Genomic DNA, 14,810 nt, shown 5'->3' with positions numbered 1-14,810 from the left:
AACCACTAGGCTACCTGCCTCTAACCACTAGGCTACCTGCCTCTAACCACTAGGCTACCTGCCTCTAACCTACCTGCCGCCCTTTTTTTCAGATCTCTCCATTTGCTCCAGACATTATTATGAGTCGTCCTCCTCTCAGCAGCCTCCGGTGTTGTAATCCATCTCTCTATTACACCCACCCCTTATCTTCAATTTATCCAGTAGGTAACTTAATTACTGTGGATCATATGGGTGTCCAATACAATCAATTTTTATGCGATTTTTCTCGTAAAATAGCGATAATATTCCAACCGGGAGACGTTGTATCCGTTCAAACACTGAAAGAAGTAAAATGGAGTCGTCACATGCACGCGTGCGCCAGTGTCATTGTTCTCAGAACGACCACTTTCCAAAAGCCCTACTGTTTTTCGCCCAGGGACTGCAGAGTTATCATTCCATGTTCTGGCGCCTTCTGAGAGCCCATGGAAGCCTTAGAAAATGTCACGTTACAGCAGAGATGCTGTATTTTTGATAGAGATGCCCTAGAAGGAGAACAAATTGTCAGACAGGGCACTTCCTGTATAGAATCTTCTCAGGTTTTGGCCTGCCATATGAGTTCTGTTATAGTCACAGACACCATTCAAACAGTTTTAGAAACTTTAGAGTGTTTTCTATCCAAATCTACTAATTATATGCATATTCTAGTTTCTGGGCAGGAGTAGTAACCAGATTAAATCAGTATGTTTTTTATCCGGCCGTGAAAATACTGCCCCCTATCCCAAACAGGTTAATTACTGTGGATCATATGGGTGTCCAATACAGTTCATTCGGAAAGTATTCAGACACCTTGAATTTTTCCACATTTTGTTACATTTTACAGCCTTATTCTAAAATTGATTAATAAATTGTCCCCCCCCCCCATCCATCTACAGTCGTGGCCAAAAGTTTTGAGAATGACACAAATATTAAATATTAAAGTCCCTCTTTGCCATGCAAATGAACTGAATCCCCCCAAAAACATTTCCACTGCATTTCAGCCCTGCCACAAAAGGACCAGCTGACATCATGTCAGTGATTCTTTCGTTAACACAGGTGTGAGTGTTGACGAGGACAAGGCTGGAGATCACTCTGTCATGCTGATTGAGTTCGAATAACAGACTGTAAGCTTCAAAAGGAGGGTGGTGCTTGGAATCATTGTTCTTCTTCTGTCAACCATGGTTACCTGCAAGGAAACACATGCCGTCATCATTGCTTTGCACAAAAAGGGCTTCACAGGCAAGGATATTGCTGCCAGTAAGATTGCACCTAAATCAACCATTTATTGGATCATCAAAAACTTCAAGGATAGCGGTTCAATTGTTGTGAAGAAGGCTTCAGGGTGCCGAAGAAAGTTCAGCAAGCGACAGGACCGTCTCCTAAAGTTGATTCAGCTGCGGGATTGGTGGCACCACCAGTACAGAGCTTGCTCAGGAATGTCAGCAGGCAGGTGTGAGTGCATCTGCACGCACAGTGAGGCAAAGACTTTTGGAGGATGGCCTGGTGTCAAGAAGGGCAGCAAAGAAGCCACTTCTCTCCAGGAAAAACATCAGGGACAGACTGATATTCTGCAAAAGGTACAGGGATTGGACTGCTGAGGACTGGGGTAAAGTCATTTTCTGTATGAATCCCCTTTCCGATTGTTTGGGGCATCCGGAAAAAATCTTGTCCGGACAAGACAAGGTGAGCGCTACCATCAGTCCTGTGTCATGCTAACAGTAAAGCATCCTGAGACCATTCATGTGTGGGGTTGCTTCTCAGCCAAGGGAGTGGGCTCAGTCACAATTTTGCCTAAGAACACAGCCATGAATAAAGAATGGTACCAACACATCCTCCGAGAGCAACTTCTCCCAACCATCCAGGAACAGTTTGGTGACGAACAATGCCTTTTCATGATGGAGCATGATGGAGCACCTTGCCATAAGGCAAAAGTGATAACTAAGTGGCTCGGGGAACAAAACATCGATATTTAGGATCCATGGCCAGGAAACTCCCCAGACCTTAACCCCATTGAGAACTTGTGGTCAATCCTCAAGAGGCGGGTGGACAAACAAAAACCCACAAATTCTGACAAACTCCAAGCATTGATTATGCAAGAATAGGCTGCCATCAGTCAGGATGTGGCCCAGAAGTTAATTGACAGCATGCCAGGGCGGATTGCAGAGGTCTTGAAAAAGAAGGGTCAACACTGCAAATATTGACTCTTTGCATCAACTTCATGTAATTGTCAAAAAAAGCCTTTGACACTTATAAAACACTTGTAATTATACTTCAGTATTCCATAGTAACATCTGACAAAAATATCTAAAGACACTGAAGCAGCAAACTTTGTGGAAATTATTATTTGTGTCATTCTCAAAACTTTTGGCCACGACTGTACACACAACCCATAATGACAATAAAACACAGAAATATCACATTTACTTAAGTATTCAGACCCTTTACTCTGTACTTTGTTGAACAACCTTTTCCAGCGATTACAGCATTGAGTCTTCTTGGTTATGACGCTACAAGCTTGGCTCAGCTGTATTTGGGGAGATTCTCCCATTCTACTCTGCAGATCCTCTCAAGCTCTGTCAGGTTGGATGGGAAGAGTTGCTGCACAGCTATTTTCAGGTCTCTCCAGACAAGTTCGATCGGGTTCAAGTCTGGGCTCTGGCTGGGCCACTTAAGGACATTTAGAGACTTGCCCCGAAGCCACTCCTGCGTTGTCTTGGCTGTATGCTTAGGGTGGTTGTCCTGTTGGAAGATGACTTTTCGCCCCAGTCTGAGGTCCTGAGTGCCCCGGAGCAGGTTTTCATCAAGGATCTCTCTGTACTTTGCTCCATTAATCTTTCCCTCGATCCTGACTAGTCTCCCAGTCCCTGAAAAACATCCCCACAGCATGATGCTGTCACCACCATGCTTCACCGTTGGGATGGTGCCAGGATTATTCCAGACGTGACGTTTGGTATTCAAGACAAAGAGTTCAATCTTGGTTTCATCAGACCAGAGAATCTTGTTTCTCATGGACTGAGAACCCTTTAGGGTCCTTTTGGCGAACTCCAAGCGGGCTGTCATGTGCCTTTTACTGAGGAGTGGCTTCTGTATGGCCACTCTACCATAAAGGCCTGATTGGTGGAGTGCTGCAGAGACGGTTGTCCTTCTGGAAGGTTCTTATATCTTCACAAAGGAACTCTAGAGCTTTGTCTGAGTGATTATCGGGTTCTTGGTCAACTCCCTGACCAAGCCCCTTCTCCCCCGATTGCTCAGTTTGGCCTGGTGGCCAGCTCTAGGAAGAGTCTTGGTGGTTCCAAACTTCTTCTATTTAAGAATGATGAAGGCCACTGTGTTCTTGGGGACCTTCAATGCTGCAGAAATGTTTCGGCCAGATCTGTGCCTAGACACAATCCTGTCTCGACGCTCTACGGACAATTTAAGAACGATGGTGGCCACTTTCAATGCTGCAGACATTTCAGTTGTTGATTTGTTTTTTATACATTTGCAAAAAAAAAATCAAAAAACCGTTTTTTGCTTTTTCATTTTGGGGTATTGTGTATTGTTTTTATCAGTTTTAGAATATGGCTGTAATGTAACAAAATGTGGAAAAAGGAAAGGGGTCTGAATACTTTCCCGAATGCACCACATACTCCTCCCATGTTTGTGTATATAATATTGAGTTGTTGCTGTGATGGATTTAACGGTGTAAAGTATAATATTATTATTCAAAAGTGAGAATCTATTCAACGATGTAGATTCTTATGTATAAGTCTAAATGTTCGTGTGTGTCATATGAATGAATAATGCCGACTTTTGTTTGAAATGATATACCAGAGACTTTTCATGAAGAGCATACTGTGCCTATTCATTTTTTTATAGCGACTTCTCTAGAGTTGTAGTCCTATCAACACAGATTTTCACCGGAGGAAAAGCAGAACGTTTAATATTCATAGAGAATGAAATTGTAAATTGACTAAACATGGCATATTCTTCCTGATAGAATATAATAGAATATAATAGAGATCGGTACGCCACACCTCTTTTTGGGGGTCGTAACTAGTTACCACAGCCACAAAGTCATCATTACGTCTGAACCCCGCCTATTTCTACAATTTATCTTCTTAAAAATCTGATTTTAAACCTAATCCTAACCGTATGCCTAACCCTAATTAAGACAAAAAAAACAACAACAAAAAACACGTTTGTTTTCATGAATTTTTTACGACAGCCATTCTGACTTTGTCGCTGTGGTAACTAGTGACAACCCTCTTTAGCCACACTCAACATGGCGGAAAACCACTGTCGTTTGTAAACAACGACTTCCTACTTTACAGCAACACGATCTAACTGTCGTACATTGCATTTATTTTGCATCTCATGCCATGGATACAAGCTTGCAGACAGAATTATGTGTCTACACGTGGGTAAGTGTCTTTATCAAACAATGTTTTTTTATTTTTTTTATTTATCATGACACTCGTATTTAGCTAATAAAGATCCACTTTGTTGCCATAGTAACGTTAGCTAGTTACGTTTTGTCAAGCACATTAGTTTCAAGAATGCTAGCTACCAAAACTCATGTTAGCGTCAGTTAGCTAACGTTTAAAACTAACTAGAATTAGCTAACTAGTGATCTCTCCGTCTCTGGCAGTTGTTTATACCGGTGATTTCTTTTTAATGAATCAATTTCATATGTTAAATATAAACACACAGAGTAGGAACTGCATCTCAATTCGCACTGTCAATACCTCCTTGAAAACATTGCAGGGAACGAACAGTTACTGGCAGTTAGGACAAGGCCATGTGGAAGACCGGTCAGTGCCCAGCCTTGCTGATGGGGCCCTACAGATGGGGACAGTGCGCCAACTCAGTGGAGGTGGTGGGCATTCGGCTGTGGTCTCTGGTGAGTGTGGCTCATGATGGCATTTTTTTGTTGTCATGAAGAAAGTGATCTAATATCTGTGAAAGGTTGACTTTGTCTCCCTCTGCTGGACATATGGCTTCTCCTTTTGGTGTGTCAATAAAGCTATGTGAAGAACAGTTTTCTGCTTATGCATTACACAGTATACACATAACTAATAACTTATTATCCTCTTCTTCTACCTCCCTCATTCTCTTCCTCCTCCACCGCCTCCTCTTCCTCCACTTCCCCTTCCTCTTCCTCCTCTTCCTCCACCTCCTCTTCTTCTTCCTCCCTCATTCTCTTCCTCCTCCACTGCCTCCTCTTCCTCCACTTGCTCTTCTTCCACCTTATCTTCCTCTTCCTCCTCCACCTCCTCTTCCTCCACTTCCTCTTCCTCCTCTTCTTCCACCTCCTCCTCTTCCTCCACCTCCTCTTCCTCCAGAGAAAGGAGAGCTGCTGGTGTGTGGGCAGAACCACAGAGGTCAGCTGGGACTAGGTCACAGTTTAGAGGTCAGCACCTTTCAACTCTGTCCTCTCATTGGTCAGAGGGTTGCACACGTGTCCTGTGGTTGGGATTTCACACTCGTCCTCACTGGTGAGTGGAAGAGAATGTACTGCTCATTCTGTCTGGGGAGAGAGAGACAGAGAATGTACTGCTCATTCTGTCTGGGGAGAGAGAGACAGAGAATGTACTGCTCATTCTGTCTGGTGAGAGAGACAGAGAATGTACTGCTCATTCTGTCTGGGGAGAGAGAGACAGAGAATGTACTGCTCATTCTGTCTGGGGAGAGAGAGACAGAGAATGTACTGCTCATTCTGTCTGGGGAGAGAGAGACAGAGAATGTACTGCTCATTCTGTCTGGGGAGAGAGAGACAGAGAATGTACTGCTCATTCTGTCTGGTGAGAGAGACAGAGAATGTACTGCTCATTCTGTCTGGGGAGAGAGAGACAGAGAATGTACTGCTCATTCTGTCTGGGGAGAGAGAGACAGAGAATGTACTGCTCATTCTGTCTGGGGAGAGAGAGACAGAGAATGTACTGCTCATTCTGTCTGGGGAGAGAGAGACAGAGAATGTACTGCTCATTCTGTCTGGGGAGAGAGAGACAGAGAATGTACTGCTCATTCTGTCTGGGGAGAGAGAGACAGAGAATGTACTGCTCATTCTGTCTGGGGAGAGAGAGACAGAGAATGTACTGCTCATTCTGTCTGGGGAGAGAGAGAGACAGAGAATGTACTGCTCATTCTGTCTGGGGAGAGAGAGAGACAGAGAATGTACTGCTCATTCTGTCTGGGGAGAGAGAGAGACAGAGAATGTACTGCTCATTCTGTCTGGGGAGAGAGAGACAGAGAATGTACAGTAGGGAATTGGAGCAGCAGCTCTGACTTGGTTCGGGTCTCTGTGACAATCGTCACAACACCTTAGTTGTCAAAACCGGAGACCTGAATGTCTTGACATATGTCTAGGTCTTCATGCTTTTCATTTTCTATCAACATGTTTTGTTTCTCCTCTCTCAGATCATGGCCAGGTACTGACGTGTGGATCTAATGCATACGGCCAGTTGGGGGTCTCAGAGACAATCCCTCATTCTGTGGTGCTGCTGCCCATTCAGTCTGTAAAGGAGCCAGTGATCAGAGTGGCAGCAGGACTCAGACATTCACTGACTGTCACTGGTAAGACATACCTGTCACTGGTAAGACATACCTGTTCACTGGTAAGACATACCTGTTCACTGGTAAGACATACCTGTTCACTGGTAAGACATACCTGTCACTGGTAAGACATACCTGTCACTGGTAAGACATACCTGTTCACTGGTAAGACATACCTGTTCACTGGTAAGACATAACCTGTTCACTGGTAAGACATACCTGTCACTGGTAAGACATACCTGTCACTGGTAAGACATACCTGTTCACTGGTAAGACATACCTGTCACTGGTAAGACATACCTGTCACTGGTAAGACATACCTGTCACTGGTAAGACATACCTGTCACTGGTAAGACATACCTGTTCACTGGTAAGACATACCTGTCACTGGTAAGACATACCTGTCACTGGTAAGACATACCTGTCACTGGTAAGACATACCTGTTCACTGGTAAGACATACCTGTCACTGGTAAGACATACCTGTCACTGGTAAGACATACCTGTTCACTGGTAAGACATACCTGTTCACTGGTAAGACATACCTGTCACTGGTAAGACATACCTGTTCACTGGTAAGACATACCTGTCACTGGTAAGACATACCTGTCACTGGTAAGACATACCTGTTCACTGGTAAGACATACCTGTTCACTGGTAAGACATACCTGTTCACTGGTAAGACATACCTGTTCACTGGTAAGACATACCTGTTCACTGACTGTCACTGGTAAGACATACCTGTTCACTGGTAAGACATACCTGTCACTGGTAAGACATACCTGTCACTGGTAAGACATACCTGTCACTGGTAAGACATACCTGTTCACTGGTAAGACATACCTGTTCACTGGTAAGACATACCTGTCACTGGTAAGACATACCTGTTCACTGGTAAGACATACCTGTTCACTGGTAAGACATACCTGTTCACTGACTGTCACTGGTAAGACATACCTGTTCACTGGTAAGACATACCTGTTCACTGACTGTCACTGGTAAGACATACCTGTTCACTGGTAAGACATACCTGTTCACTGACTGTCACTGGTAAGACATACCTGTCACGGGTAAGACATACCTGTTCACTGACTGTCACTGGTAAGACATACCTGTCACTGGTAAGACATACCTGTTCACTGGTAAGACATACCTGTTCACTGGTAAGACATACCTGTCACGGGTAAGACATACCTGTTCACTGACTGTCACTGGTAAGACATACCTGTCACTGGTAAGACATACCTGTCACTGGTAAGACATACCTGTCACTGGTAAGACATACCTGTCACTGGTAAGACATACCTGTTCACTGACTGTCACTGGTAAGACATACCTGTCACTGGTAAGACATACCTGTCACTGGTAAGACATACCTGTCACTGGTAAGACATACCTGTCACTGGTAAGACATACCTGTTCACTGGTAAGACATACCTGTTCACTGGTAAGACATACCTGTCACTGGTAAGACATACCTGTTCACTGACTGTCACTGGTAAGACATACCTGTCACGGGTAAGACATACCTGTTCACTGGTAAGACATACCTGTCACTGGTAAGACATACCTGTCACTGGTAAGACATACCTGTTCACTGACTGTCACTGGTAAGACATACCTGTCACTGGTAAGACATACCTGTTCACTGGTAAGACATACCTGTTCACTGACTGTCACTGGTAAGACATACCTGTCACTGGTAAGACATACCTGTCACTGGTAAGACATACCTGTTCACTGGTAAGACATACCTGTTCACTGACTGTCACTGGTAAGACATACCTGTCACTGGTAAGACATACCTGTTCACTGACTGTCACTGGTAAGACATACCTGTCACTGGTAAGACATACCTGTTCACTGACTGTCACTGGTAAGACATACCTGTCACTGGTAAGACATACCTGTCACTGGTAAGACATACCTGTTCACTGGTAAGACATACCTGTTCACTGACTGTCACTGGTAAGACATACCTGTCACTGGTAAGACATACCTGTCACTGGTAAGACATACCTGTTCACTGACTGTCACTGGTAAGACATACCTGTCACTGGTAAGACATACCTGTCACTGGTAAGACATACCTGTCACTGGTAAGACATACCTGTTCACTGACTGTCACTGGTAAGACATACCTGTCACTGGTAAGACATACCTGTCACTGGTAAGACATACCTGTCACTGGTAAGACATACCTGTCACTGGTAAGACATACCTGTTCACTGACTGTCACTGGTAAGACATACCTGTTCACTGACTGTCACTGGTAAGACATACCTGTTCACTGGTAAGACATACCTGTTCACTGACTGTCACTGGTAAGACATACCTGTTCACTGGTAAGACATACCTGTTCACTGGTAAGACATACCTGTCACTGGTAAGACATACCTGTTCACTGGTAAGACATACCTGTCACGGGTAAGACATACCTGTTCACTGGTAAGACATACCTGTTCACTGACTGTCACTGGTAAGACATACCTGTCACTGGTAAGACATACCTGTTCACTGACTGTCACTGGTAAGACATACCTGTTCACTGACTGTCACTGGTAAGACATACCTGTCACTGGTAAGACATACCTGTTCACTGACTGTCACTGGTAAGACATACCTGTCACGGGTAAGACATACCTGTTCACTGGTAAGACATACCTGTTCACTGACTGTCACTGGTAAGACATACCTGTTCACTGACTGTCACTGGTAAGACATACCTGTTCACTGACTGTCACTGGTAAGACATACCTGTCACGGGTAAGACATACCTGTTCACTGGTAAGACATACCTGTCACTGGTAAGACATACCTGTTCACTGACTGTCACTGGTAAGACATACCTGTCACGGGTAAGACATACCTGTTCACTGACTGTCACTGGTAAGACATACCTGTTCAGACTTCACAGCCACAGAGCCTACACATGACATTCATAAGTATGTTATAGTTCTGACTACAGATCCAAGCTCTGAATTCAACTTTTACACTCACTCTGGTCCTCATTGCTGTGTGTGGTTCTGTGTAGTGTGTGTGGTTCTGTGTAGTGTGTCATCATTGCTGTGTGTGGTTCTGTGTAGTGTGTGTGGTTCTGTGTAGTGTGTCATCATTTCTGTGTAGTGTGTGTGTGTGTGTGTGTGTGTGTGTGTGTGTGTGTGTGTGTGTGTGTGTGTGTGTGTGTGTGTGTGTGTGTGTGTGTGTGTGTGTGTGTGTGTGTGTGTGTGTGTGTGTGTGCTATGTAAATAGTTCAGTCTTCTCAGTCACTACAGAGCAGGTAGTCTAGTGGTTAAGAACGTCGGGCCACTAACCGAAAGGTCTCTGGTTTGGATCCCCGAGCCGAGTAGGTGAAAACCCGTCAGTCTCGAGCAAGGCACTTAACCGTAATTGCTCCTGTAAGTCGCTCTGAATAAGAGCATCTGCTAAATGACTAAAATGTACATGTACTATCATCAATACATTCATTCTTATGGGGACACAACAATCACCACTAAGTCTTTCTCCTTGTGTTGTTCTATGTCCAGGTACAGGTAGTGTTTACCAGTGGGGTATGGGTCTCTCTGGCCAGGCTAAGAGAGCTCTGAGTCCACAGCCTGTCCCGGCACACTTCACCTCCAAGATACCTTGTCTGGTCCCAGGTCTGGAACAGGTGATTTCACACAGAGTTGCTGCAGGCTCTGCCCACTGTGTGAGCCTTACTGGTGAGTGACTGTTATTGCTCTCCAGTCTGCTAGTCTCCAGTCTGCTAGTCTGCTATTCTGCTAGTCTCCAGTCTGCTATTCTGCTAGTCTCCAGTCTGCTAGTCTCCAGTCTGCTAGTCTCCAGTCTGCTATTCTGCTAGTCTGCTATTCTGCTAGTCTCCAGTCTGCTAGTCTCCAGTCTGCTAGTCTCCAGTCTGCTAGTCTCCAGTCTGCTAGTCTCCAGTCTGCTAGTCTCCAGTCTGCTAGTCTCCAGTCTGCTATTATGCTATTATGCTAGTCTGCTATTATGCTATTATGCTAGTCTGCTATTCTGCTATTATGCTAGTCTGCTATTCTGCTAGTCTCCAGTCTGCTATTCTGCTATTCTGCTAGTCTCCAGTCTGCTAGTCTCCAATCTGCTAGTCTGCTAGTCTCCAGTCTGCTAGTCTCCAGTCTGCTAGTCTCCAGTCTGCTATTATGCTATTATGCTAGTCTGCTATTCTGCTATTATGCTAGTCTGCTATTCTGCTAGTCTCCAGTCTGCTATTCTGCTAGTCTCCAGTCTGCTAGTCTCCAATCTGCTAGTCTGCTAGTCTCCAGTCTGCTAGTCTCCAGTCTGCTAGTCTCCAGTCTGCTAGTCTCCAGTCGGCTAGTCTCCAGTCTGCTAGTCTGCTAGTCTCCAGTCTGCTAGTCTCCAGTCTGCTAGTCTGCAGTCTGCTAGTCTCCAGTCGGCTAGTCTCCAATCTGCTAGTCTGCTAGTCTCCAGTCTGCTAGTCTCCAGTCTGCTAGTCTCCAGTCTGCTAGTCTCCAGTCTGCTAGTCTCCAATCTGCTAGTCTGCTAGTCTCCAGTCTGCTAGTCTCCAGTCTGCTAGTCTCCAGTCTGCTAGTCTCCAGTCGGCTAGTCTCCAATCTGCTAGTCTGCTAGTCTCCAGTCTGCTAGTCTCCAGTCTGCTAGTCTCCTAGTCTCTAGTCTGCTAGTCTCCAGTTTGCTAGTCTCCAGTCTGCTAGTCTCCAGTCTGCTATTCTGCTAGTCTCCAGTCTGCTATTCTGCTAGTCTCCAGTCTGCTATTCTGCTAGTCTCCATTCTGCTATTCTGCTAGTCTCCAGTCTGCTAGTCTCCAGTCGGCTAGTCTCCAGTCTGCGATTCTGCTAGTCTCCAGTCTGCTATTCTGCTAGTCTCCAGTCTGCTATTCTGCTAGTCTCCAGTCTGCTATTCTGCTAGTCTCCAGTCGGCTAGTCTCCAGTCTGCTAGTCTGCTAGTCTCCAGTCTGCTAGTCTCCAGTCTGCTAGTCTCCAGTCTGCTAGTCTCCAGTCTGCTAGTCTCCAATCTGCTAGTCTGCTAGTCTCCAGTCTGCTAGTCTCCAGTCTGCTAGTCTCCAGTCTGCTAGTCTCCAGTCGGCTAGTCTCCAATCTGCTAGTCTGCTAGTCTCCAGTCTGCTAGTCTCCAGTCTGCTAGTCTCCTAGTCTCTAGTCTGCTAGTCTCCAGTTTGCTAGTCTCCAGTCTGCTAGTCTCCAGTCTGCTATTCTGCTAGTCTCCAGTCTGCTATTCTGCTAGTCTCCAGTCTGCTATTCTGCTAGTCTCCATTCTGCTATTCTGCTAGTCTCCAGTCTGCTAGTCTCCAGTCGGCTAGTCTCCAGTCTGCGATTCTGCTAGTCTCCAGTCTGCTATTCTGCTAGTCTCCAGTCTGCTATTCTGCTAGTCTCCAGTCTGCTATTCTGCTAGTCTCCAGTCTGCTAGTCTCCAGTCTGCTATTCTGCTAGTCTCCAGTCTGCTAGTCTCCAGTCTGCTAGTCTCCAGTCTGCTAGTCTGCTAGTCTCCAGTCTGCTATTCCGCTAGTCTCCATTCTGCTAGTCTCCAGTCTGCTAGTCTCCAGTCTGCTAGTCTCCAGTCTGCTATTCTGCTAGTCTCCAGTCTGCTAGTCTCCAGTCTGCTATTCTGCTAGTCTCCAGTCTGCTAGTCTCCAGTCTGCTAGTCTCCAGTCTGCTAGTCTCCAGTCTGCTATTCTGCTAGTCTCCAGTCTGCTATTCTGCTAGTCTCCAGTCTGCTAGTCTCCAGTCTGCTATTCTGCTAGTCTCCAGTCTGCTAGTCTCCAGTCTGCTAGTCTCCAGTCTGACTTGAGATCCACATGCTTTACTTGAAATTTCCCATAGACACAAATGAATGATTTATGAGAAAGTGTGAATTGCGCCCACAGAAAAGTATTTTACCTCAGAACAACAGAGACCATTTGATTGTTATGTATTTTTCTTTATTATATTTACATATATTTATAACTTGTCAGTCATTACAGACCTTACAGAGATATTTATAACATGTCATTACTGACCTTACAGAGATATTTATAACATGTCATTACAGACCTTACAGAGATATTTATAACTTGTCAGAAATGTCCAGATCAACTAGCCCATGTCAGATAACGTTTTTTAAGCCCTTTGATTTTGTTGTAACGTTTGAGTCACTCAAATATCACATGAATACACATTCTACACATTAGAATGTGTAGAATTGCAAGCAAATTATCTTTTAAAACTGCAACATGTTCTCTGCACCCCATGACAAAATGTGTAGAATTGCAGGAAATACTGTAAACTTTAAAGCTGACAGTTTGTGTCATGAACAGTGCTTGTCCCTATAGAAATAGACGTGGGGTGGGTGTGTGAGAGAGATATTACTCACTGTGAAAATGAATGTGTTTACCTTTTTACCACTACATCACTGGTTTACATTCTCCATTGATTTACGCTTTCCTTGGTGACGATCTTTATGCTCCCATTCGTCTTGGCATGTTTGAGTGTCTGTCTCAGTGTTGTATTATAGCAGGGGGTCGTGTGTTGTATTATAGCAGGGGGTCGTGTGTTGTATTATAGCAGGGGGTCGTGTGTTGTATTATAGCAGGGGGTCGTGTCCAGGATAGTGTTGTATTATAGCAGGGGGTCGTGTGTTGTATTATAGCAGGGGGTCGTGTGTTGTATTATAGCAGGGGGTCGTGTGTTGTATTATAGCAGGGGGTCGTGTCCAGGATAGTGTTGTATTATAGCAGGGGGTCGTGTGTTGTATTATAGCAGGGGGTCGTGTGTTGTATTATAGCAGGGGGTCGTGTGTTGTATTATAGCAGGGGGTCGTGTGTTGTATTATAGCAGGGGGTCGTGTGTTGTATTATAGCAGGGGGTCGTGTCCAGGATAGTGTTGTATTATAGCAGGGGGTCGTGTGTTGTATTATAGCAGGGGGTCGTGTGTTGTATTATAGCAGGGGGTCGTGTGTTGTATTATAGCAGGGGGTCGTGTCCAGGATAGTGTTGTATTATAGCAGGGGTCGTGTGTTGTATTATAGCAGGGGGTCGTGTCCAGGATAGTGTTGTATTATAGCAGGGGGTCGTGTGTTATATTATAGCAGCGGGTCGTGTGTTGTATTATAGCAGGGGGTCGTGTGTTGTATTATAGCAGGGGGTCGTGTCCAGGATAGTGTTGTATTATAGCAGGGGGTCGTGTGTTGTATTATAGCAGGGGGTCGTGTGTTGTATTATAGCAGGGGGTCGTGTGTTGTATTATAGCAGGGGGTCGTGTGTTGTATTATAGCAGGGGGTCGTGTGTTGTATTATAGCAGGGGGTCGTGTGTTGTATTATAGCAGGGGGTCGTGTCTAGGATAGTGTTGTATTATAGCAGGGGGTCGTGTCCAGGATAGTGTTGTATTATAGCAGGGGGTCGTGTGTTGTATTATAGCAGGGGGTCGTGTGTTGTATTATAGCAGGGGGTCCTGTGTTGTATTATAGCAGGGGGTCGTGTGTTGTATTATAGCAGGGGGTCGTGTGTTGTATTATAGCAGGGGGTCGTGTGTTGTATTATAGCAGGGGGTCGTGTGTTGTATTATTGCAGGGGGTCGTGTGTTGTATTATAGCAGGGGGTCGTGTGTTGTATTATAGCAGGGGGTCGTGTGTTGTATTATAGCAGGGGGTCGTGTGTTGTATTATAGCAGGGGGTCGTGTGTTGTATTATAGCAGGGGGTCGTGTGTTGTATTATTGCAGGGGGTCGTGTGTTGTATTATAGCAGGGGGTCGTGTCCAGGATAGTGTTGTATTATAGCAGGGGGTTGTGTGTTGTATTATAGCAGGGGGTCGTGTCCAGGATAGTGTTGTATTATAGCAGGGGGTCGTGTTTTGTATTATAGCAGGGGGTCGTGTGTTGTATTATAGCAGGGGGTCGTGTGTTGTATTATAGCAGGGGGTCGTGTGTTGTATTATTGCAGGGGGTCGTGTGTTGTATTATAGCAGGGGGTCGTGTGTTGTATTATAGCAGGGGATCGTGTGTTGTATTATAGCAGGGGGTCGTGTGTTGTATTATAGCAGGGGGTCGTGTGTTGTATTATAGCAGGGGGTCGTGTGTTGTATTATTGCAGGGGGTCGTGTGTTGTATTATAGCAGGGGGTCGTGTCCAGGATAGTGTTGTATTATAGCAGGGGGTTGTGTGTTGTATTATAGCAGGGGGTCGTGTCCAGGATAGTGTTGTATTATAGCAGGGGGTCGTGTGTTGTATTATTGCAGGGGGTCGTGTGTTGTATTATAGCAGGGGGTCGTGTA

General features: G+C 45.2%; 1 protein-coding gene across 1 annotated transcript in view; it reads left to right on the top strand.

The window, feature by feature from the left end:
- Positions 1-4,266: 4,266 nt before the first annotated feature.
- sergef (secretion regulating guanine nucleotide exchange factor) overlaps positions 4,267-14,810 on the top strand; it is a 41,901-nt gene continuing 31,357 nt past the window's right edge. The window contains exons 1-5 of the mRNA XM_045688686.2: positions 4,267-4,418; positions 4,762-4,897; positions 5,340-5,492; positions 6,415-6,570; positions 10,076-10,252. Coding sequence (XP_045544642.1) covers positions 4,377-4,418; positions 4,762-4,897; positions 5,340-5,492; positions 6,415-6,570; positions 10,076-10,252 — 664 coding nt within the window. The 5' untranslated portion in view covers positions 4,267-4,376. The remainder of the gene's footprint in view (positions 4,419-4,761; positions 4,898-5,339; positions 5,493-6,414; positions 6,571-10,075; positions 10,253-14,810) is intronic.

The sequence above is a fragment of the Salmo salar genome, chromosome 10 (genome assembly GCF_965601325.2).
Source record: "Salmo salar chromosome 10, fSalSal1, whole genome shotgun sequence".
In the NCBI taxonomy this organism is placed as follows: Eukaryota; Metazoa; Chordata; class Actinopteri; order Salmoniformes; family Salmonidae; genus Salmo; species Salmo salar.
The sequence above is the reverse complement of the archived record's forward strand: the minus strand, read 5'-3'. Positions and strand labels throughout refer to the sequence as shown.